General features: G+C 40.4%; 1 protein-coding gene and 1 non-coding gene across 2 annotated transcripts; one reads left to right on the top strand and one right to left on the bottom strand.

Annotated features, from left to right (window-relative positions):
• Positions 1 to 273: 273 nt before the first annotated feature.
• Positions 274 to 377, bottom strand: LOC130959619 (small nucleolar RNA R71). Its single transcript, XR_009078691.1, has one exon. It is a non-coding gene; the product is annotated as a small nucleolar RNA R71 (small nucleolar RNA).
• Positions 378 to 15,337: 14,960 nt separating this feature from the next.
• On the top strand, positions 15,338 to 23,478 carry LOC130955508 (uncharacterized). Its single transcript, XM_057882379.1, has 4 exons — positions 15,338 to 16,372; positions 17,066 to 17,203; positions 22,730 to 22,969; positions 23,059 to 23,478. Exons 1-4 carry the CDS (start codon positions 15,473 to 15,475, stop codon positions 23,149 to 23,151), a joined length of 1,371 nt encoding a protein of 456 aa, XP_057738362.1. The 5' UTR covers positions 15,338 to 15,472; the 3' UTR covers positions 23,152 to 23,478.
• The last annotated feature ends 204 nt before the right edge of the window (positions 23,479 to 23,682 follow it).

Here is a 23,682-nt window from a genome sequence, read left to right as displayed (position 1 = left end):
CCTCAATTACTTTCTCTAATGCAACAGAATTGCAAGTTCCATGGACTTCCATTGGAAGATCCTCATCAGTTTTTAGCTGAGTTCTTGCAAATCTGTGACACAGTCAAGACTAATGGGGTTGACCCTGAGGTCTACAGACTGATGCTATTCCCTTTTGCTGTAAGAGACAGAGCTAGAATATGGTTGGACTCTCAACCTAAAGAAAGCCTGGACTCTTGGGAAAAGCTAGTCAATGCCTTCTTGGCAAAGTTCTTTCCACCTCAAAAATTGAGTAAGCTTAGAGTGGAAGTCCAAACCTTCAGACAGAAGGATGGTGAATCCCTCTATGAAGCTTGGGAAAGATACAAACAATTGATCAGAAAATGTCCATCTGACATGCTTTCTGAATGGAGCATCATAGGTATTTTCTATGATGGTCTCTCTGAACTATCCAAGATGTCTTTGGATAGCTCTGCTGGAGGATTTCTTCATCTGAAGAAGACGCCTACAGAGGCTCAAGAGCTCATTGAAATGGTTGCAAATAACCAATTCATGTACACTTCTGAAAGAAATCCTGTGAACAATGGGACAAGTCAGAAGAAAGGAGTTCTTGAGATTGATACTCCGAATGCCATTTTGGCTCAGAACAAGATATTGACTCAACAAGCCAATTTGATTTCTCAAAGTCTGTCTGGAATGCAAAATGCACCAAGCAGTACTAAGGATGCTTCATCTGAAGTAGAAGCTTATGATCCTGAGAACCCTTCAATGGAAGAGGTGAATTACCTAGGAGAACCCTATGGAAACACCTATAATTCTTCATGGAGAAATCACCCAAATTTCTCATGGAAGAATCAAGAGAGACCTCAACAAGGTTTCAACAATAATGGTGGAAGAAACAGGTTTAGCAATGGCAAGCCTTTTCCATCATCTTCTCAGCAACAGACAGAGAATTCTAAGCAGAACCCCTCTGACTTAGCAACCATGGTCTCTGATCTAATCAAAACCACTCAAAGTTTCATGACTGAAACAAGGTCCTCCATTAGGAATTTGGAGGCACAAGTGGGACAGCTGAGCAAGAAAATTACTGAACTCCCTCCAAGTACTCTTCCAAGCAATACAGAAGAAAATCCAAAAGGAGAGTGCAAAGCCATAAACATGGCCGAATCTGGAGAGGAAAGAGAGGAAGTGGACGCCACTGAGGAAGGCCTCAATGGGCGTGCACTAGCCTCCACAGAGTTCCCTAATGAGGAACCATGGGAATCTGAGGCTCAAAAAGAGACCATAGAGATTCCATTGGACTTACTTCTGCCTTTCATGAGCTCTGATGAGTATTCTTCCTCTGAAGAGGATGAGTATGTCACTGAAGAGCAAGTTGCTAAATACCTTGGAGCAATCATGAAGCTAAATGACAAGTTATTTGGAAATGAGACTTGGAAGGATGAACCTCCTTTGCTCACCAAAGAACTGGATGACTTGTCTAGGCAGAAATTACCTCAAAAGAAACAAGATCCTGGGAAGTTTTCAATACCTTGTACCATAGGCACCATGACCTTCAAGAAGGCTCTGTGTGACTTAGGGTCAAGTGTAAACCTCATGCCTCTCTCTGTAATGGAGAAGCTAAGGATCTTTGAGGTACAAGCTGCAAGAATCTCATTAGAGATGGCAGACAACTCAAGAAAATAAGCTCATGGACTTGTAGAGGATGTTTTGGTGAAGATTGAAGACCATTACATCCCTGCTGATTTCATAGTCCTAGAGACTGGGAAGTGCATGGATGAAACCATCATCCTTGGCAGACCCTTCCTAGCCACAGCAAAGGCTGTGATTGATGTTGATGGAGGTGAACTGATCATTCAAGTGAATGAAGAATCCTTTGTGTTTAAGGCTCAAGGATATCCTTCTGTCACCATGGAGAATAAGCATGAAGAGCTTCTCTCAAATCAGAGTCAAATAGAGCCCCCACAGTCAAACTCTAAGTTTGGTGTTGGGAGGCCACAACCAAACTCTAAGTTTGGTGTTGAACCCCCACATTCAAACTCTAAGTTTGGTGTTGGGAGGTTCCAACATTGCTCTGAGTATCTGTGAGGCTCCATGAGAGTCCTCTGTCAAGCTACTGACATTAAAGAAGCGCTTGTTGGGAGGCAACCCAATGTTATATTTTATATATTTTCCTTTGTTATTTTATTTTATTTTGTAGGTTGATGATCATAAGAAGACACAAAATCAATTGAAAAAACAAAAACAGAATGAAAAACAGGAAGAAAAATAGCACACCCTGGAGGAAGAACCCACTGACGTTTAAACGCCAGTGAGGCTAGCAGTTGGGCGTTTAACGCCCAGTCTGGCACCATTCTGGGCGTTTAACGCCAGAAAGGGGCACCAGACTGGCGTTAAACGCAAGAAAAGGGCAAGAACCTAGCGTTAAACGCCAGGAATGGGCACCAGCCCGGCGTTTAACGCCAGAAATGGCTCAAAACGTGATTTTGAATGCCATTTGGTGCAGGGATGACTTTTCCTTGACACCACAGGATCTGTGGACCCCACAGGATCCCCACCAACCCACCACTCTCTCTCTTCTTCTTCACCCATTCACCAATCACCTCAATACCTCTTCCCCAAAAACCCTTCACCTATCAACTCCCATCTTTCTCTTCACCACTCACATCCATCCTTCATAAAACCCCACCTACCTCACCCTTCAAATTCAAACCACTTTCCCTCCCAAACCCACCCATAATGGCCGAACCCTATCCCCCCCTCCCTCCCATAAATACCCTTCTTCACTCCTTCATTCTCACACAACCTGAACATCACTTCTCCCCCTCCTTGGCCGAATACATAAGCCACTCCCTTCTTCCTCATTTCTTCTTCTTCTACTCTCTTCTTTCTTCTTTTGCTCGAGGACGAGCAAACCTTTTAAGTTTGGTGTGGTAAAAGCGTTGCTTTTTCGTTTTTCCATAACCATTTATGGCATCCAAGGCCGGAGAAACCTCTAGAAAGAGGAAAGGGAAGGCAAAAGCTTCCACCTCCGAGTCATGGGAGATAGATAGATTCATCTCAAGGGTGCATCAAGACCACTTCTATGAAGTTGTGGCCTTGAAGAAGGTGATCCCCGAGGTCCCCTTTTCACTCAAAAAGGGTGAATATCCGGAGATCCGCCATGAGATCCGAAGAAGAGGTTGGGAAGTCCTTACCAACCCCATTCAACAAGTCGGAATCTTGATGGTTCAAGAGTTCTATGCCAATGCATGGATCACCAAGAACCATGATCAAAGTGTGAACCCGGATCCAAAGAATTATCTTACTATGGTTCGGGGAAAATACTTGGATTTTAGTCCGGAAAGTGTAAGGTTAGCATTCAACTTGCCCATGATGCAAGGAGATGAACATCCTTACACTAGAAGGGTCAACTTTGATCAAAGGTTGGACCAAGTCCTCACAGTCATATGTGAAGAGGGCGCACAATGGAAGAGAGATTCAAGAGGGAAGCTGGTTCAATTGAGAAGGCATGACCTCAAGCCCATGGCTAGAGGATGGTTGGAGTTTATTCAACGCTCAATCATTCCCACTAGCAACCGGTCCGAAGTTACTCTAGACCGAGCCATCATGATTCATAGCATCATGATTGGAGAAGAAGTGGAAGTTCATGAGGTCATAGCTCAAGAACTCTACAAGGTGGCGGACAAGTCTTCCACCTTGGCAAGGTTAGCCTTCCCTCATCTCATTTGTCACCTCTGTTATTCAGTTGGAGTTGACATAGAGGGAGACACCCCTATTGATGAGGACAAGCCCATCACTAAGAAGAGGATGGAGCACACAAGAGACCCCACTCATCATGAAATCCCTGAGATGCCTCAAGGGATGCACTTTCCTCCACAAGACTATTGGGAGCAACTAAACACCTCCCTAGGAGAATTGAGTTCCAACATGGGACAACTAAGGGTGGAGCACCAAGAACACTCCATTCTCCTCCATGAAATTAGAGAAGATCAAAGAATCATGAGAGAGGAGCAACAAAGACAAGGAAGAGACATTGAGGAGCTCAAGCACTCCATAAGACCTTCAAGAGGAAGAACAAGCCGCCATCACTAAGGTGGACCCGTTCTTTAATCTCCTTGTTCTTTAATTTTCTGTTTTTCGAAAATTATGCTTTATGTTTATCTATGTTTGTGTCTTGTGATCATTAGTGTCTTAGTGTCTATGCCTTAAAGTTATGAATGTCCTATGAATCCATCACCTTTCTTAGAGATTGTTCTTAATTGAAAAAGAATAGAATTGCATGAATTTTGAATTTTATAGCAGTTTAATTATTTTGATGTGGTGGCAACACTTTTGTTCTCTGAATGTATGCTTGAACAGTGCATATGTCTTTTGAATTTGTGGTTCATGAATGTTGGCTCTTGAAAGAATGATGAAAAAGGAGACATGTTACTGAGGATCTGAAAAATCATAAAAATGATTCTTGAAGCAAGAAAAAGCAGTGAATACAAAAAAAAAACGAAAAAAAAGGGGAGAAAGAGAAAAAGGAAGAAAAAGAAAGAAATAAAGTTGTGATCCAAGGCAATAGGAGTGTGCTTAAGAACCCTGGACACCTCTAATTGGGGACTTTAGCAAAGCTGAGTCACAATCTGAAAAGGTTCACCCAATTATGTGTCTGTGGCATGTATGTATCCGGTGGTAATACTGGAAGACAGAGTGCTTTCGGCCACGGCCAAGACTCATGAAGTAGCTGTGTTCAAGAATCATCATACTTAACTAGGAGAATCAATAACACTATCTGGATTCTAAGTTCCTAAAGAAGCCAATCATTCTGAATTCCAAAGGATAAAGTGAGATGCCAAAACTATTCAGAGGCAAAAAGCTAAAAGCCCCGCTCATCTAATTAATACTGATCTTCATAGATGTTTTTGGAGTTCATTGCATATTCTCTTCTTTTTATCCTATTTGATCTTCAGTTGCTTGGGGACAAGCAACAATTTAAGTTTGGTGTTGTGATGAGCGGATAATTTGTACGCTTTTTGGCATTGTTTTTAGTATGTTTTTAGTATAATCTAGTTAGTTTTTATTATATTTTTATTAGTTTTTAGTTAAAATTCACTTTTCTGGACTTTACTATGAGTTTGTGTGTTTTTCTGTGATTTCAGGTATTTTCTGGCTGAAATTGAGGGATCTGAGCAAAAATCTGATCCAGAGACTCAAAAGGACTGCAGATGCTGTTGGATTCTGACCTCCCTGCACTCGAAGTGGATTTACTGGAGCTACAGAAGCCCAATTGGCGCGCTCTCAACGGCGTTGGAAAGTAGACATCCTGGGCTTTCCAGCAATATATGATAGTCCATACTTTGCCCAAGATTTGATGGCCCAAACCGGCGTTCAAAGTCACCTACAGAAATTCCAGCGTTAAACGCCAGAACTGGCACCTAAATGGGAGTTAAACGCCCAAACTGGCACCAAAGCTGGCGTTTAACTCCAAGAGGAGTCTCTACACGAAAATGCTTCATTTGCTCAGCCCAAGCACACACCAAGTGGGCCCGGAAGTGGATTTTTATGTCATTTACTCATCTATGTACTAGTTCTCTATATATAGGACCTTTTACTATTGTATTTTTCATCTTTGGATTATTTTAGATCCTTTGATCATCGGGAGATCTTTGAATCTTTTGATCACTGGGAGGCTGGCCTCACGGCCATGCCTAGACCTTGTTCTTATGTATTTTCAACGGTGGAGTTTCTACACACCATAGATTAAGGTGTGGAGCTCTGCTGTACCTCGAGTATTAATGCAATTACTATTGTTCTTCTATTCAATTCCGCTTGTTCTTGTTCCAAGATATCACCTGTTCTTCAACTTGATGAATGTGATGATCCGTGACACTCATCATCATTCTCACTTATGAACAAAGTGACTGACAACCACTCTTGTTCTACAAGCATACGAGGCTTAGTGAATATCTCTTGGATTCCTGATACACGATGCATGGTTGATCGCCTGACAACCGAGTGCTCGCCTGACAAACGAGCCAGCCATTCCGTGAGATCAGAGTCTTCGTGGTATAGGCGAGAACTGATGGCAGCATTCAAGAGAATCCGGAAGGTCTAACCTTGTCTGTGGTATTCTGAGTAGGATTCAATGATTGAATGACTGTGACGTGCTTCAAACTCCTAGCAGGCGGGGCGTTAGTGACAGACGCAAAAGAATCGATGGATTTTATTCCGGCTTGACCGAGAACCGACAGCTGATTACCCATGCTGTGACAGAGCATAGGCAACGTTTTCACTAAGAGGATGGGAGGTAGCCACTGACAATGGTGAAACCCTACATGAGCTTGCCATGGAAAGGAGTAAGAAGGATTGGATGAAGACTGTAGGAAAGCAGAGAGACGGAAGGGAAGGCATCTTCATACGCTTATCTGAAGCTCTCACCAATGATATACATAAGTATCTCTATCTTTATCTTTATGCTTTATTCGTTTATCACTATACCCATTTGAGTCTGCCTGACTGAGATTTACAAGGTGACCATAGCTTGCTTCATACCAACAATCTCCGTGGGATCGACCCTTACTCGCGTAAGGTTTATTACTTGGACGACCCAGTGCACTTGCTGGTTAGTTGTGCGAAGTTGTGTTTATGCCATGGTATTGAGCACCAAGTCTTTGGAGCCATTACCGGGGATTGTTCTGTGTAAAAGTAGTGATCACAATTTCGTGCACCAGCAATCACCTTGTTTTTAACTAGCATAGCATCTATATGATTTAGCTCCATTACTCCCCTCTTTGAGTTTCTATCAGAAGTATAGAAATACTCATTGTTGGCCACAGTTTCTATTATGTCTGTGGCCTCTTCAATTGTCTTCTTCTTGTTAAGAGAGCCTTCTGAAGAGTGATCTAGGGTCTTCTTTGATTCTTGTGACAAACCTTCATAGAATATATGCAGTTGGACCCATTCATTGAACATGTTCAGAGGGCATTTTCTTGTCAACTCTTTGTGTCTCTCCCAAGAATCATAGAGAGTTTCCCCATCTTGTTGTCAAAAGGTTTGTACCTCAGCTCTCAATCTATTAACTCTTTAGAGAAGGTAGAATCTTGCCAAGAACTTGTTCGCTACTTCTTCCCAAGTTGTCACACTCTTTTTAAGAAATGATTCCAACCACTTAGCTGCTTTATCCTTGAGTGAGAAGGAAAATAACAGCAGCTTATAGGTATTCGGGTTGACACCATTAGCCTTCACTATATCACAGATTCTCAAAAGTGTGGTTAGATGTTGGTTAGGATCTTCTTGTGCACTTCCTCCAAATAAGCAGTTGTTTTGAACAAGGGTGATGAGTTGAGGCTTTAACTCGAAGTTGTTGGCATGAATGGTTGGTTTTAGAATGGTGCTTCTACAATTTCTTGGGTTTTGATTGATGTAAGAGCCTAGAACTCTTCTATCCTGCCCAACATGGTCACCAGCACCTTCCCTAACATAATTATGTATTTCCTCCTCTACAGTAAAATCCATATCTTCCTTCACTGCTTCCTCTCCAACTATTCCTTTACCACTTGCTTCCCTCCTTAGGCTAAGGAAGGTCCTCTCAGATTCACTATCAAAAGAGGTTAAAGTTTCTCTTCTTCTACCTATCATAAATTCAGAAACAAACAAGCAAAAGACAAGTGGAGGAATCACACTTGTTAAGACTTATGGTTAGATTGATTGGTGCAATTGATCAAACAGTTAGTAGATTAGTATGCTAAAATGGAAATATATACAATGAACAAATGGAAACTCAAATGTTAAAGGAAAGAAGAGAATAAGAAACTGAAATTAAAGGAATTGACAAGGTAAATAAAAATGCTTAATCTAAATACCCATCAATTTAGTCATTGTCAATTTCAAACCAATCCCCGTCAACGGCGCCATAAAACTTGATGACCGGAATTCACTCACTATATAATGAATATGTTCCTTGACAAGCGCACCAAAGTATCGTCAAGTAATAACCCACTATGAGTGGGGTCGAATCCCACAGAGATTGGTAGATTGAGCAACTTTAATCAATGAGTGAATTAGTCAAGCTAAGCAATAGAGATTGTTGAGTGCAGAATTCTAAATTAGTAGAAATGTAAATGACTTAAAGGTAAAGAAAAGCAATAAAGTTCAGAAAAGTAAATAACAAGAATGTAAAGTGCTGGAACACAAATGACAGAATAGTAAATGGGGAGTGGGTAATGACAGAATTTAAAGAAAGCTATAAAGAATAGAGAAGATAAGAATAGGAAAGATTCATTGGGATTAGGAGACGTTGCTCTTTTTGGATTAGATCTAGATCATCTCTTCTTTAATCATACAACTCATTGACCTCTCGGCAGTCATGATTGATTGAACCCCAATTCCTTGGTGATTCAATCTCTCAAATCTTGATAATCAACCAATTCCTTGTTCTAATTACTCATGAAGAGAGATATGCTTGGTCCCTGATTATACCACACATCCTCATAGATCCAAATAGCGAGAGGATTTCATGTCACCATATCCAATCCCAAAATCCAGATCTACTCAAGTGTGAGAAGGGAGTTCAAGCATGGTTTCATGATTCCTTTTCCAAGTTTTCCATGAAACCCATTTTGCATTCAACCTCTTTTCCAAGATGATTGAACACTAAGCTTGGAGAACTAAATTCCTTCTAGCGAATCAAAGAGAAGATTAAGAGAAGAAGAAATTCACCATCATAAATCCATCAAGTACAACATAGCTCCCTCTCCCAATGAGAGGAAGTTTAGTGATGACCGAAATTTACCACCCACATATAATGAATCCGTTCTTTTGCAGGCGCACCAAATTATCGTCAAGTAATAACCCACAATGGAGTGAGATCATATCCACAGAGATTAATGGACTAAGCAAGCAATAGTTGATTAATTAGCCTAGTTAGACAAGCATAATTGGATGATAAGTAACAGAAAATATGAATGTAAAGGAAAGCAATAAAGTGCAAGAAAGTAAATAGCAAGGAAAGTAAAGTACAAGAAAGTAAAGTGCTGGAAATGTAAAGTGCAGAAAATGTAAATAACCACAAAGTAAATAAAAGAAAGAAAGATAAAATACACATTGGGATCAAGAGAATTGCATTCTCCAGATTAATTGATTTCATCTCATCTTTAATCATGCAACTAATTGACCTCTTGGAAATCATGATTGATTGAGCCCCAATTCCTTGGTGACTCAATCTCTCAAATCTTGATCAATAGCCAATTCTTTGGTCTAATTGCTCATGAGAAGAGATGAAGAATGGTTCCTGATTATACCACACATCATCATAGGTCCAAGTAGAGGGAGGATTATATGTCACCATATCTAAACACCAAAACCCAAATCCTACTCAAGTGTGAGAAAGAATTTCAAGCATGGTTTTATGTTTCCTCATTCAAGGTTCCCATAAAATCAAAATACATTCAATCTCTTTTCCAAGATAATTGAATGCTAGAATGAAGAATGAAATTTCTTCTAGTAAATCAAAGAGAGATGAAGAGAAGAAGAAGAATAAAAACAATCAATCCATTGAAAAACAATAGAGCTCTCTTTCCCAATGGAAAGAGTTTGTAATTCATAACTAAAATATTCACAAGTAAGAAAATGGAAGAGGAGAAGAGAATGGTGGGAAGGAAGGTCCGAAGACTCACTCTTCCAAATGTGTCCAGCCTAATAGATTGCTCTCTAATTCTATGAAACTAAGGCCTTTATATAGGCTCTCCTAAATTGCAAACTTAAATGAAATTAAAAACAAATTATAATGAAATAAGAGTAAACTATTCTAGATACTTCTTGTGGCCTTAATTGGTTGACAATTGTGGCTTGAATGAGAGTTGGAGTGGGCTTGGTTGAAGGTTGGGGGCTGCAGGAAGAAGTTGGCGTGTGGTTCCAAGTGCCACTCCCACTTGATTTTGCCCTTTGGAGTATGACCCACTTTACAATATTAAAGGTATGGAGTTGGTTGGGCCTTAAAATAAATGTCCACCATAAAGTATTATATATGGTTGGAAAGCCCTGGATGTCAGCATTCCAACACTTTTAGAATTAACTCGTTTGGATATCTGTAGCTCAAGTTATTCCCATTTGAAAGTGACTAGGTCAGTCTGTCAGGTAGCCCGGCGTGCCACACCCACTTCTGGCGTGCCACGCCCCATATGTTGTGAAACTGGGGTGCCACATCCAAAACTGGCGTGCCACACCTTCAATGATGCACCAAAAACTCTTCTCTGGCCATTTGAACTGGCGTGCCATGCCCAAGACTCCAAGTGGCACGCCCATTATGAAAATAGAGCTGGCGTGCCACGCCTTCGATATCAAGTGGCACGCCCAGGTTTTACAATGCTGAATTAATGGCCTTTTTCACCTCTAGTTTTAATGTCCACCATAGAGTGTTATATATCGTTGAAAATCTCTTGATGTAAGCTTTCCAAGGCTACTAAGATCACAACATTTGGACCTCTACAACTCAAGTTATATTCCTTTGAAAATGAAGAGGTCAGGTTGGTAACTCTGCAGTGACGTGTTTTGCTCCCTATGATTTCGATGTCCATTATAAAGTGTTATATATGGTTGGAAAGCCCTGGATGTCTACTTTCTAATGAAACTAAAATCACCATATTTGAAGTTGTGTAGCTTAAGATATCTTCATTTGAATGAGAGGCGGTCAGGCTGGCAAATGCCTCGGCATGCCACGCCAATGCTTTGGCGTGCCACGCCCATAGTGGGGCTCAAAATAACTCCTCTGGAACTTAAGCATGGCGTGCCACGCCCATATCACCAAGTGGCACGCCCATGTTGGAACTGAATTCTTTCAAGTTTGGCGTGCCACGCCTAGAACCCAAGTGGCACGCCCAAGTCACAATTAAGGTTGGCGTGCCACGCCTTCGACATCAAGTTGCACGCCCATGTTGAACTCTTCAATCTCTCTTGCTGGAATGTTTGCCTGGCATGCCACGCCCAGAGTTCCAAGTGGCACGCCCATTGTTGAGAGTTGGTTCAAAAGCTTGGTGTGGCACGCTCAAAGCTTCAAGTGGCACGCCCAACTTTATTTGTTATTTTCTTCCCCTTTTGCTGCTCTTTTCACCTAAAATTCAGCACAAACCCATTTCAAAGCAATGTACCATAATATATATCATTTGTTTCATGAAATTCCATTCATTCAATAAGATTATGCTCTTTTTATGGTCCTTTTAGATAAGAAAAAGGGTACATGATGCGCAGTCATCATTTAGCTACTCATAGCTTAGAGAAAAGTCCACCAGATGGAAAAACTAAGCTAAGCTAAGCTACCAATCCAACTTTCTAACACCCTTTTCAGTACTCTCAGGGGGTATTTATACTACTCCTATCACTAGAAAGTAAAATTACAAAAAGGGCAAAGAAAATTACAATTGAAAATAAAAGGAAAAACTCATTAAAATGAACCATGTGCTTGGCGTGTGAGCGGCATGCCACGCCTAGCTCCTCACCTTGGCTTGGCATGCCACGCTTGGCTTCCAAGTGGCACACCCTTCGCATACAGCTAGCCTAGCATGCCATGCTTTCGAGCTCAAGTGGCACGCCCAGTGTGATCTCCTTCTTCTTCCTCTTTGGATATTTGAATTGGCGTGGCACGCCCAGAACTGGCGTGCCACGCCCTCTATGAACTCTTCAGCCTTCTCCTCTGGAAAATAAGCTTGGCGTACCACGCTCAGTAGTGGCGTGACATGCCCTCAATAAGGCTTTTATTGTCTTCTCTAGAGAGTTGAACTGGCGTGCCACGCCCTCGATAAAGCATGAGTAAACCCTTTTTGGTCCAGTAACTAGCGTGCCACACCCACTATTCAAGTGGCACGCCCCTGGTCACTTTGCGTTGGCGTGCCATGCCTTCGACCTCAAGTGACACGCCCATGGTGGGGGCTGCATCCTTCATTTTTGGAACAATGAACTGGCGTGCCACGCCTTCGAGCTCAAGTGGCACGCCCAGGGTAAGAACAAGGTTGGCGTGCCACGCCTTCGAGTTCAAGTGGCACGCCCATGGTGGGGGCTGCATCCTTCCTTTCTGGAACATTAAACTGGCGTGCCACGCCTTCGAGCTCAAGTGGCACGCCCAGGGTAAGAACAAGGTTCGCGTGCCACGCCTTCGAGTTCAAGTGGCACGCCGATTTTGGTATTGAGCCCTTCAAGCTTGGCGTGCCACACCTAAAACCCAAGTGGCACGCCCAAGACACGAACGAGGTTGGCACGCCACGCCTTTGAGCCCAAGTGGCACGCCCAGTGTTTTGGACCTTCAACTCCCCTCTACTTAGTTGCATTGGCGTGCCACACCTTCAACCTCAAGTGGCACACCCATTGTACATGATAGTGTTGGCGTGCCACGCTCAGCCTGGCGTGCCACGCCTTCTTGTGTGTCTTAAAAAATGCTCTCTGAAATATTTAGTTGGCGTGTCATGCCTAGCTCTGGCGTGCCACGCCCATAGTGAGTCTTCAAGAATGCTCCCCTGGAATGCATAGTTGGCGTGCCACGCCCATAGTAAGCTTCATGGATTCTTCTCTGGTCTTGATAACTAGCGTGCCACGCCCCTTGGCCGGCATGCCACGCCCATTCAAATTACTGGCGTTTGCACCAAGTGGCATGCCCAACACACACGCCCAGCTTCTTTTTCTTATTTACTTATTCTTTTGTTGCTCCTTTTACCTGAAACTCAAACAAACTCATTTCAAAGCAATGTACCATAAAATTCATCATTTAGTTCATGAAATTTCATTCATTAAATGAGATATCACTCTTTTTATGGTTCATTTAGGTAAAAGAAGGAGGTAGATGATGCAAGTCATCAGGGTGCCACGTCCTGGCACGCCAACTTTGAAACTCTTGGCATAAAACTCCCAGGCACGCCAATGGCACGCCTCCAATGATGCTCTCATTTCTCCTTCCTAGAACGTTGGCCTGGCGTGCTATGCCCAAACATGCCAGTAGGCACGCCGGCTTTAGGAACTTGGCATTGCACGCCTTCGCAGGCCACAGTTGGCACGCCCTCAATGCTGCAACATATCTTCCCTTCTGGAAAAATAGCCTGGCGTGGCATGCCAATACACACCAGTAGACACACCAACATTAAGGTCTTTGGCGTGCCACGCCTTCGAGCACGCCCACTATGTTACTTCTCGAGTCCTCTTTCTAGATCACAAGCCTGGCATGCAATGCCCAGGCACACCAGCGCACATGCCCACTGTAAAGCTTCGCGTGCTATGCCTTCGAGCATGCCAGTGAACACGCTAACAATGCTGCAACCATTTCATCCCTCTATTTTCTACAATGGGCGTGCCACGCCTAGACATGCCTGTATACACGCTAACTTAAGATCCTGGCCTTGCCACGCTTTCGAAAGCGCCAGTGGCACGCCCCTCATGCTGCGCTAGCATTTCTCTCTAGATTGTGAACCTAGCATGCCACGCCTAGACACGCGTGTAGACACGCCCGTTTAAAGTTCATGGCGTGCCACGCTCCTTCAAGCGCCCATGGCATACTCGCAATGCTACACCAACCTTATTTCTCTGGAAAATAAGCCTGGCGTGCCACGTTCAAAAACGCCAGCATACACGCCTGTGTTGAGATTCTTGGCGTTCCACGCCCATGGAAGTGCCAATGGCATGCCTCTTATGTTGTATCAATCATCATTCTCTAGAATACTAGCCCGGCGTGCCACGCCCAGGCATGCCAGCAGGCACGCCAGCTCTGAGACCTTGGCGTGCCACGCTTTCACAAGGGCCACATGACACTCCCATGATGGCTTGGAGTGCCACACCCAGCCTTCCATGCTTGCTTCTATCCTCTTTTGTTGCTCTTTCCTCCTGAAATACATGCAATATCAGATTTCAAAGTAGTGTCCTACTAATTTATGATGCATATCTGAATAATGCATCAAATTAGTGAAAATTTATCCATTCTATGGTTATTCTTTATGAAAAAATAGATAGATGGTGTAAGTCATCACCTAGCCATGCAACGTGAAAAGAAAATAGAGAGTCAACAGATGCCAAAAGCTAGTCGTGCAATGTGAGTCCCTGTGCGTGCAACGTGAAGGAGCTAACAGAGGGTAATTCTCCATGGAATTCTATGCGTGCAACATGGGAGGTGTGTGCGTGCAACGTGAAGCATGAAATAGAAGCTAACACTCCCAAGACTAGGCCATACATTGCACGCATGAGGCCATACATTCTAGGCACCAAATGGACTTCTTCTAGTGGCCTTAATTCATTTAGCAAGTCCTCTAACTCTTCAAATACTTAAGTGATTAACTTAAGGCTTAACCTAAGTCCATGAATTCTAGCATTAATTGCGGATCATGAGGAGAAAGATCTAAAGCTTGACTTGAGAAGAAAAACATTAATTAGCTAGATTTGATTCTTTTTTAAGTTGAGTCTTAATTAGTTTTGAATTTGGAAGTAGTTTTAGGGTTAATATAATAAGAAGAAGAGTCACATACGGGAGCTTCGTCAGCAGTTTTTACAATTCATAATTCTAGGTTTTCTTTTGAATCATGAGTCACTAATATCCTCGGTTAATGTTAGGAGCTCTGTTGATTCCTATATACTAATGTTATAACTTTTCGATTTTGATTAATGTATTGATATTTTCTTAAGAAAGAGTTTTCATTCTACATCTAAAAGATTTAAATGTGTTAGAAAATAATTCTCTTCTGACTTGAATTCTTTTAATATCTTGAAAAAGTTAATTAACTGAATTAAGCTTGAAAACTTTTCATGATTCTTATGTTTTGAACTTGGACTTGATAAGTGACATCGAATCAACTCAGTTTAATTCTTGAGAATTGTGTGATTTTTAAATCAGTGAACGTTATTAAATCTCTTGTCACAATTGATTAATCAAGAAATTGATAATTGATTAGGATTAGAGAAGTTGAATTACCAAGGAATTGAAGTTTAATTATTTATGATTTGACATAAGTATAATTTTGTATAATCAAAGTGTAGAGTGAAAAGCATTTTTTCGGAAGAATATATCTAAACTCCTTAACTCTCTTAATCATATTGTTTTTTCACTCGTTTATTATTACTTTTGTTAAATTTTCTATTTTTATGTTAACTGTTCTTGAAATCCTAAGTTTTTAATTTTCTGACTAGAATAATCAATTAATTATTACTTGTTTAATCTGTTAATTTCGTAGAAACGATAACCTACTCTCTTAATATCATTTGAGGCGATTTGATATACTTCTGTTAATTTGTGCTTTGTAAAATCTGCATCATCTACCATTCCAAACAAGCTCTAAATAATTTTTTCTATGGCATGAAAGAATCTTACATCAATAGTAAAACGAAATAAAAATTAAATGATAAAAGTGCATCAATCAAGCAACTTGATGAGGCAGGTCCCCAAAAGGTCTACACCACCCCACACCAACATGAACTCCGATTAAACCATTGTCGGAAGGTAGGCGTTGACTGACCGAGTGACCGTCCTCTTGCCCCCTTAGCCATGGCCAGCTCCATTTCACACTCTCGCCAATCTCATCTCTCTCTCATCCACTTCACTCTCCTCCTTCTCCTTTTCACACCCTTTTCCCTCTCCACAACTATAACCCAAGAGCAGGAAGAGAAACAAGATGAAGCAGATACCTCAATCACCCGCTTCCAACGCTACCTCCGAATCAACACCGCTCACCCCAACCCAGCCTACTCCTCCGCTGTCTCCTACCTCATCTCCCAAGCCGAATCCCTCGCCCTCCGCTACCAAACCCTCTACTTCTCCCCAAACAAGCCCCTCCTCCTTCTCACATGGCAAGGCACCGACCCTTCCCTCCCTTCCATCCTCCTCAACTCCCACCTCGACTCCGTCCCCGCCGAGCCCTCCAAATGGCAGCATCCTCCCTTCTCCGCCTTCCGCCGCTCCCACGACGGCGCCATCTTCGCCCGAGGCGCCCAGGATGACAAGTGCATCGCTATGCAGTACCTCGAGGCCATCCGCAACCTCAAGGCCCGCGGATTCACCCCCTCAAGATCCGTCCACGTGTCACTCGTCCCCGACGAAGAGATTGGAGGTGCCGACGGGGCTGCTAAGTTCGTCGAATCGAAGGAGTTCGCGGAGTTGAAGGTTGGATTTGCGCTCGACGAAGGGCAGGCGTCTCCTGGGGATGAGTACAGAGTGTTCTATGCCGATAGATCGCCGTGGGGGCTGAAGATTAAGGCGAGGGGGCAACCCGGACACGGGGCCTGGATGTATGATGGGAGCGCCATGGAGAATTTGATGAAGAGCGTTGAGGTTATCAACAGGTTTAGGGAGAGCCAGTTCGATGTTGTTAAGACTGGGAAAGCTTTGAATTCGGAAGTTGTTTCGGTTAATCCTGTTTATCTCAAGGCTGGGCTTCAATCAGAATCTGTGAGTTCATTTTTTTGTTTGTTTGTGCATTTATTTATATATTTATTTTTGGATTTAACTTGTAAGTAAAACTTCTTCTACTTGGACATCTAATTAGATGCAATCAGAATCTGAGTTCGTTTATTTGTTTATGGATTCAACTTCTGTATAAAAATCGTTTTTAGAGAGATATCTATTTTGGATTTAACTTGTATACATATTTGTTTATTCTTACTGGACATTAAGACGATTGTTAGAGTTTTTATTTTGAACATAAACACTTAAGTAGGTATTTGAATGTAAATGGAAATGGTAATAGGGTTGTATCAGATTGAGATCACCTGTGCTACTGTTGTGTTTTTATTCATGTCCCACCAATAAAAATTAGACACTTGTTAGAAAGAAACTTATAAAATCACCAAAATAATAATAAATAAAAATAAATAGGCACTCGTCCAATTTGAATATGAACGTGGTAGTGGAACAGGTGATCTCTGTCCGAGTAGTATCATTATCACCGAAGTGTATGTCACATTATTGTCCTAATTAATTTGTGATAAAAATTACCTTTCTCCAGCATTGTTTTTATTTAGTTTTTGCTGTATTTGGTTCTTTTCTTTGTGTTTTTACAGTTGTTAAGGCTGTGGTTGCTTTTTTCATGTGTGCGTTCTAATAGTTGGTTTTGAATATTGTTAAATGTTCTTTTGTGTGCAGGGGTTTGTGATGAATGTGCAACCTTCAGAAGCAGAGGCTGGTTTTGATCTCAGGTTGACCCCTACAACGGACCCTGATGAAATGAGGAGGAGAATCGCATCTGAATGGGCACCAGTTATTAGAAATATGTCGTATGAGGTAATAGCTATCTGATTTTCGTCTTGGGGATGTTGATTAAAAATAGGTCATGCATTGCTTCTATGTCTAAGCTAGGTTGTTTCTATATGGTGATTACTGATTAGTAACTTAATATACAGTATAATGTGCGAAAAATTTGCAAGACTCAGAACAGATTTAGGGCCTTCTCAATTTGATGCTACTTTGTTTGTCTTGTTTTAGCATAATCCATCTTTTTCTTTTTCTTTTTTCTTTACGAATGAACTGGAAAGCTATAGCTTAAGCAAAGTAGTGGAGGAGGGATTTGCACCCAAACTCTGGTATTTTTTATCCCATAAACACTTGATTCTCCTCGAGTTAAAACTTAGATAATAGGCTTCTTTATTTGTGCGGTTGAAAGCAATACTTCTCCGGAAGTAGAAGTAGAAGTAGTAGGAGCAGAAATGTATTTGGATATATTTATGGAAGTACTTTTTATTAGAATTAGAAGCAATTAAGTTGTTTGAATATGACAAATATATAAGTACATTTTATAAAATTACAATTGTGGTCATGATTTAAAAACAAATTATTTTACATAACATGGTAATTTTTTAAAATAAAAAATCGGTATAAAACAAAATTTCTACATAAATATTTCATAGAAAATATTAACAATGCTATTTTTAATGATATTTTAATTAAAAATATTATTTTAATTTAATTAACAGAGAAAATAAGGATTTGTATAATGGTTAGGGTTTTATGTTTTTTAAATGGATATATTCGTCTTTTTAAAAATATATGAAGATAATAAATTAGTAATCTTAATATTTTAGTAGATTTTCCTCTCTCTTCAACAGCTTTTGCTAGACTTATTTCTGAAACAAGGTGGAAAGTGGAAAACACTTTTGTTTTTTTTTTTTATTGAATCACTAACAAACAACTCAAAAAATAAAATAAGTACTTTTTTTTTCGTTAAAAAAGAAAAGAAAAAGAAACGTACTTCTTTTATCCTGAAAGCACAAGCAAACGAACCTATTATCCTTTTATTTGTCTGCACTGTTATTTATTTGAGAGTTTGGAATTAGGTATCCCTATAGAGGCAATTATCAAGTTGCATAAACAACAATAACAACAACAAAGTTTTGTCTCACTAAGTGGGGTCGGCTATATGAATCAAACGATGCTATTGCGTTCTGTCATATATTATGTCTACAGAGAGACCGTTTACATGTAGATCTCGTTTGACCACCTCATGGATGGTCTTCTTAGGTCTTTCTCTACCTTTCGCCCTTTGTCCATCTTTCATCTCATCCACCCTCCTGACTGGATGTTCTATCGGTCTTCTTCTCACATGTCCAAATCATCTGAAACGCGATTCAACCATCTTTTTTACAATGGGTGCTACTCCAACTCTCTCCCTTATATCTTCATTCTTTATTTTATCCAATCGCGTATGACCACTCATCCATCTCAACATCTTTATCTCTGCCACACTCAGTTTATGTTCGTGCTCCCCTTTAGCCGCCCAACACTCCGTACCATATAGCATAGCCGATCTTATAGCGGTGCGATAGAATTTACCTTTAAGTTTTAAGGGCACTTTTTTGTCGCATATAAAACCAGATGCACTCCGCCATTTTGACCAACCTGCTTGGATCCTATGATTTACATCCTGTTCAATCTCTCTATTATCTTGTATGATGCACCCAAGATACTTAAAACTTTTAACTTTTTCTAGGATGTTTTCTCCAATCTTCACCTCTATATTGGGGTTTTCCCTTCTCAAACTGAACTTACATTCCATATATTCCATGTTGCTACAGCTTATGCGCAGACCATACACTTCTAAAGCTTTTCTCCATAACTCCAACTTCTTATTTAGGTGTTCCCTTGACTCTCCCATAAGGACGATATCGTCAGCAAAAAGCATGCACCATGGCACAGGCTCTTGGATGTGCTTTGTGAGTACTTCCAAGACTAATGTGAAAAGGTATGGACTTAAGGATGATCCCTGGTGTAATCCTATACCAATAGGGAATTCCTCCATTACACCACCTTGTGTCTTCACACTAGTTGTGACCGCATCATACATGTCTTTAATTGCCCGAATATATGCAATCTTTACTCTCCCATTTTCTAAAACCTTCCATAAGGCATCCATTGGTACCCTATCATACGCTTTTTCCAAATCAATAAACACCATATGTAGATCCCTTTTACTACTATGATATCTCTCAATCATCCTTCTTAATAGGTATATCGCTTCAGTGGTAGATCTTCCTAGCATAAATCCAAATTGTTTCTCTGTTACTTGTGTCTCTTTTCTCAACCTTCGTTCTATCACCCTTTCCCAAAACTTCATAGTATGACTCATAAACCTAATCCCTCTATAGTTTTCGCAACTTTGTATATCCCCCTTATTTTTGTAGATAGGTGCCAAGGTGCTCTTTCTCCACTCATTAGGCATCTTCTTTGACCTTAAAATCTCATTAAAAGCTTGGTTAACCAGTTGATATCTTTTTCTCCAAGACCCTTCCAAACCTCAATCAGAATATTATCAGGTCCTACTGCCCTACCATTTTTCATCTGCTTTAGAGCCTCTTTTACCTCGAAGTCTCGAATCCTTTGATATTAGTCAAAGTTTTGATCTTCTTCCCTTGTGCATAATCGACCAACGCTCGGAAGAGTCTTCTGTCTTTCATTAAATAACTCGTAGAAGTAGTTCTTCCACCTTTCATTTATCTTCTCCTTTTGAGCCAACACCTCTCCATCCTTATCCTTTATGCACTTAACTTGATCCAAATCTCTCGTTCTTCTTTCCCGGCTTGTTGCGATTCTATATATACCTTTTTCTCCTTCTTTCGTGCCTAAAGACTGGTAGAGACCCTCGTATGCTCTTGTTTTTACTTCACTTACAGCCACTTTTGTCTCTTTCTTAGCCGTCTTATATTTTTCCCAGTTATCTGCATTGCGGCAAAAAGACCATTCTTTAAAGCATTCCCTTTTTATCTTTATCTTTTTTGTTTACTCGCATTCCACCACCAGGACTCCTTGTCTCTTGGTCCTACTCCTTTAGATTCACCAAAACTTTATTTTGCTATTCTTCTAATAACTTCTGCCATCTCCCTCCACATCTCTTCTGTGCTTCCATTCCCATCCCACTTTGCCTCTTCTCCTACCCGTCTTAGGAAGCTTCTTTGTTTCTCACCTTTCATTCGCCACCACCTCGTTCTTGGGTTCTTCGTATGATGTCTTTTCCTCAACTTTTGTTCAACGCGAAAATCCATGACGAGCACCCTATGTTGTGTTGTCAAACTCTCTCCCAGGATAATTTTACAGTTAATGCAAAATTTCTGGTTGACTCTCCTCAACAAGAAGTCGATTTGAGAGCTTGTCATGCCATTCTTATAGGTTATAAGATGTTCTCTCTCTTTTTAAAACATGTATTTGCGATGAGAAGATCAAAGGTTGAGGAAAAGTTCAAAATAGTTTTACCCTCGGCATTGATCATCCCGAAACCATGACCTCCGTGAATACTCCCATATCCAGTCATTTCTCTCTCAACATGGCCATTTAAATCTTCTCCTAAGAAAATCTTATCTCCCAAAAGTATGCCTTGAACCAAACTCTAGATCCTCCCAAAACCTTATCTTATGTTGTTCGTCCGAACCCACTTGCGGTGCATAGGCGCTAATCACATGGAAAGCATCTCTCTCCACCACAAGTTTAATAGAGATGATCCAATCTCCCACCCTCTTGACATCCACTACGTTCTTCTTCGACTGCTTATCCACAATTATTCTAACCCCATTCCTATTCTTCACATTTCCTGTATACCAAAGTTTGAAACCAGAAGTATCCAACTCCCTAGCCTTTGCACCAACCCATTTCGTTTCTTGTAGGCACATAATATTAATCTTCCTCATTGTCATGGTGTCCATCACCTCCATGGACTTTCTTGTTAGAGTGCCTATGTTCCATGTCCCAAATCTCAATCTTCTGTCGCTTCGACCTTTACCTTTTACTTTGTGAACTAGCTTATTTATCCTCGTCCGTTCACGAAAACACGAGAACCGTTGCTCATTTAACACTACATCCGAGCACCGATGCAGCGGCTCTTGCTTTGACACCGTACTCGAGCCATACGGCGCGTTGCTTTCGGGCAACGACCTAACTTTAGCGCAATAATGTCTTTGATTCATGTCATGGGGGTTCGGCTATATTTTTATGTTGGTTGCCGAAGACCTAACACAACCCTCTTCCTTTATCCGGGCTTGGGACCAGCTATGTACCGCAAGTGTAACATAGACGGAGTTAATTATCAAGTTGCGTAGTCTAAGTTTATTCTGCTCCTAGTTGTAGCAACAACTAAATAATTTCCCACTCGATGGGATCAACTTTGTGGATCAAATTATGTAATTAGGTTCTAGCATAAACGTATCTATAGATGCCATGAACATTCTTTTTATTCCATTCCCAATGCTATCTTGTGGAGTTTATCTACTCTTCTATCGCAACGTGAGCTATAGAGTTTGGAAGTTTGTACTACATTGAATTAAAGTGTATTGAAAGTCTATCCAACGATGTGGGATTAATGTGAAATTTTATTGTAAAAACTTATTGGGTATGAACTTTCAATATAACAGTTTTGTAAAAACTTCTTCAAAACTTAATGACGGCTGTAAACATTTAAGTGCTGTAATCTTTCAATATGTATATGATTTTCTTACAAGTAAAATTTACTGGACTAGTGGCCTTTAGTTTTCGGCCCTATACAACTTTTTGGTCCATTGCAATGGTTATTTAGGGAGTAAATATGCATATTGCAGGAAATCTTGGATTAAGCTAAACAAAAGAATAAAATAAATAAGTAAAAGCTATATGTACCAAAACTGAATTTGATACAGTTTACAGATAGAAAACATATTTAAGCCTTTGAAAATTGCAAACTCCATGCCTGAGGTTGTCATTGATGTTGCACATTTGCCACCTGGATGCAAAGATTTCTGAATCTTACATTTGCTGCAATATATATTATTCTCTTTTATTATTCATGTTTCTTAATGATTCCATGTTGTTAGATTTTGTTCAAGTGACTAGAATTCGTTAAAGTTGAAAATTTCCTGACCGTAGGTACAATTTTCCTTTTATCAGTTGATGCTGTCATAAATGATTTTTATGTGCACAACTATCCTTTTTAGCTGCCGCTTTGCTAGCAAGTATCATAATGCATAGAGAAATACTACTACGTGTTTAGAGTACATTTAATGCATGCTGTAAGAGTAACTATAACCTGTTCAATTTTAATCTTTTTAATATATTTTAATTATTATAAATGAAATTTGAGTAGTTGGTTGCTTTTAGAGCGCACTGGGATCATGCAAGAATTTCTGTAATTTCTAACATTCTTTTTACGGATATAAGAAATGTTGTAAATTACTTGTTAACAAACCAAGAGACATTAATAAAGTTGTGATTATTGTTAAATATCGGTCTTCGTCATTCACACCTTGAGCGCAACATAATGATTTCGTCTTGTCTTTGGGCAACCAAATATTGCAGTTAATTGAGAAAGGACCCATTAGAGACTACTTGGGACGGCCATTAATGACTGCAATTAATGATTCCAATCCATGGTGGTCAGTGTTCAAGCAAGCTATAACATCAGCTGGAGGAAAGCTTTCAAAGCCTGAAATTCTCGCTTCGACTACTGATGCCCGATTCCTTAGACAAAAAGGAATTCCAGTTCTTGGTTTCTCTCCAATGAGAAACACTCCCATCTTGCTCCATGACCACAACGAGGTTTGAAAATTCTTTTCCTATTTATTCATGATGACTGAATGATATTTTGTTTATTCTTCAGGTAACTCTTGTGACCTTAACTTTTGCAGCATCTACGAGAAACAGTGTACTTGAATGGTATAGAGGTATACGAGTCTCTGATAAGTTCCTTGAGTTTGTTTCCAGAACCATCACAACCTTAGGATTTAGCAGTTGTTTCTCAAATAAGTAGGGGGTTGGGTTGCTTTGCTAATCTATAAAAATATTCAAGGATATGATATACTATGTTCTTTGGAATAAATATCTGAGGCTACTGTTGGTAGTTGAAATAGATAACAAATACAGACTACAATATCTGTCTCCCTATGAAAATATAGGAAATTTGATACACTATTTTATAAACTTGTCTCCAGCTTCAAGACATTCTTTTTTGTATGACTCCTATTTCAGCTACCTAATGTAGCCTGTGTTTTCTGCCCCATAAGGCAATTAAAAGCTAATAATAGAGAAGAAAAAGAAGTAAATCTTAATTTGTGATTGAGTTGAGTTGTATTATTTGTGCATATCATGTTGAGACATTGTGTTGATTTAAACATCATTTACCTGTGACAAACTTAACAATAGTATTTGAAACCCTCCATCACTAAAGTTATCTTTGACACTTTGTCTTTGGTTGCTTCAACTCCATGCTCCTGGTGAGAGTAGATAATTATATTACCCACTGCAGTAACTGG

The sequence above is a fragment of the Arachis stenosperma genome, chromosome 10 (assembly GCF_014773155.1).
Source record: "Arachis stenosperma cultivar V10309 chromosome 10, arast.V10309.gnm1.PFL2, whole genome shotgun sequence".
Lineage (NCBI taxonomy): Eukaryota > Viridiplantae > Streptophyta > Magnoliopsida > Fabales > Fabaceae > Arachis > Arachis stenosperma.
Note: the sequence above shows the minus strand (reverse complement) of the source record. Positions and strands in the feature narration are given on the sequence as shown.

Excerpts from the sequence above, each read along its gene's own strand:
- LOC130955508 (XM_057882379.1), top strand. The coding sequence starts at position 15,473 with ATGGCCAGCTCCATTTCACACTCTCGCCAATCTCATCTCTCTCTCATC. Across the intron at positions 16,373-17,065 it reads CTGGGCTTCAATCAGAATCT|GGGTTTGTGATGAATGTGCA; the intron begins GTGAGTTCATTT and ends TTTTGTGTGCAG. Across the intron at positions 22,970-23,058 it reads TGCTCCATGACCACAACGAG|CATCTACGAGAAACAGTGTA; the intron begins GTTTGAAAATTC and ends TAACTTTTGCAG.